Raw genomic sequence first — 1358 nt, 5'->3', positions numbered from 1 at the left:
AAGCCTGTTTCCTGCTGTCATTCAGGAAGTGCCGGGTAATTCTCTGGTAAGGTTACACTTACTCACATTAATGCTCTGGCACTTGACTGATGCAGGTACTTGGTATCCTGTGGTCAGACACCATCTGAAGGTTGCCACTGTTGGCGGTGAAGAGGACTGTTTATATAAACACAGGACGCTTCTGTAAAAGACTCGCTACTGCTGTACCATTAAGCAGCGAGGTATAATCGTACCTCCTATTCACGGAGAGGGCTTTAAACTGCAAGTAATTCATTTCTCTCAAAATTTCGGTGAACGCTGATAATTTGTTAACATGTCGCTAAGCAGGGCGAGTTTCACTGTGCGCAGTATTTTAAATTTACCTGATCAGCATGAAATTGACCGTCTAGATCAATGGGATCAAGGAAGTGACAAAGCGATACAATCGACTGCCATTAAGAAAGAATCAGGCCAAACCTCACACCATCACTTTTCGAAACTATCATTTTCGGCGTGGCTTGGCTCTGACAAGATTTGTAAGTATACCAATTCGAATTTCGTTTTCCGTGCGAATTTAGTATCTTGGACTCTGATGAAGTATCGCAAGAAATTTTAACCGGAAAATGTTTCCTTGCAGCCTCTGATGACAGCAACACGGATACAGCTCCCGCAGATTGTCATCAAAGAAAAGGCTGTTCATCCATCACGAGGAATGAGAAGAAGAAAAAACGGCGAGTTCTGTTCTCCAAAGCGCAAACGTTTGAGTTAGAACGAAGATTCCAACAACAGCGTTACCTATCCGCCCCTGAACGCGAACACTTCGCTCACCTTTTGAGCCTTACCCCGACTCAGGTGAAGATCTGGTTCCAAAACCACAGGTATAAAATGAAGAGAGCCCGTGTGGATAGCAGCCTGCAGATAAATATGAGCCAGCCGCAACTGTTCCGCAGAGTGGCAGTGCCAGTGCTGGTCAGAGATGGCAAACCCTGTCATTCTTGCTCCATTGCCTCCGTACAAATCCAGGACAAGCCCGGCGACACTGTTCAACCCAATCATTCCTACACTGCTTTCACAGTCCATGGTTTTCAACAGGTACAGCACACTGGACCATTTGGCGTCTTTCCCAGCTATCATCACTTAACACATCCTGGAATACGGAGACAACAGTGGAGCTGGTGAAACATGGACATTCTAAACTAAAGTTAATTACTGTTGTTACTCCATGTATCAAATAATTGCTTATATAGTTCAGTGGGTTTGTGAATGGTCGAATTTTCCGTTGTAATTGTATTTTTTGGTATTTTCTGCACAAAAGCATTTCAAGGTCCTTTTCCAGATTTTTCTTTTGACCACTTTTGAAATGTAACTGATATCTTTCT

At 43.6% G+C, this 1358-nt stretch overlaps 1 protein-coding gene across 1 annotated transcript; it reads left to right on the top strand.

The window, feature by feature from the left end:
* Nucleotides 1-313: 313 nt before the first annotated feature.
* nkx2-9 (NK2 homeobox 9) lies at nucleotides 314-1158 on the top strand. The gene is made up of 2 exons (XM_043698443.2): nucleotides 314-515; nucleotides 617-1158. The coding sequence occupies exons 1-2, from the start codon at nucleotides 314-316 to the stop codon at nucleotides 1156-1158; spliced, it is 744 nt and encodes a 247-aa protein (XP_043554378.1).
* The last annotated feature ends 200 nt before the right edge of the window (nucleotides 1159-1358 follow it).

This window comes from Chiloscyllium plagiosum, unplaced genomic scaffold, assembly GCF_037043375.1.
Source record: "Chiloscyllium plagiosum isolate Xiang-an unplaced genomic scaffold, Cpla_swu_hap1 HiC_scaffold_8, whole genome shotgun sequence".
Lineage (NCBI taxonomy): Eukaryota > Metazoa > Chordata > Chondrichthyes > Orectolobiformes > Hemiscylliidae > Chiloscyllium > Chiloscyllium plagiosum.
Note: the sequence above shows the minus strand (reverse complement) of the source record. Positions and strands in the feature narration are given on the sequence as shown.

Bases quoted from the DNA above. Each gene is read 5' to 3' on its own strand.
- nkx2-9 (XM_043698443.2), top strand. From the start codon at position 314: ATGTCGCTAAGCAGGGCGAGTTTCACTGTGCGCAGTATTTTAAATTTA. The intron at 516-616 runs GTAAGTATACCA...GTTTCCTTGCAG, and splicing joins GCTTGGCTCTGACAAGATTT to CCTCTGATGACAGCAACACG.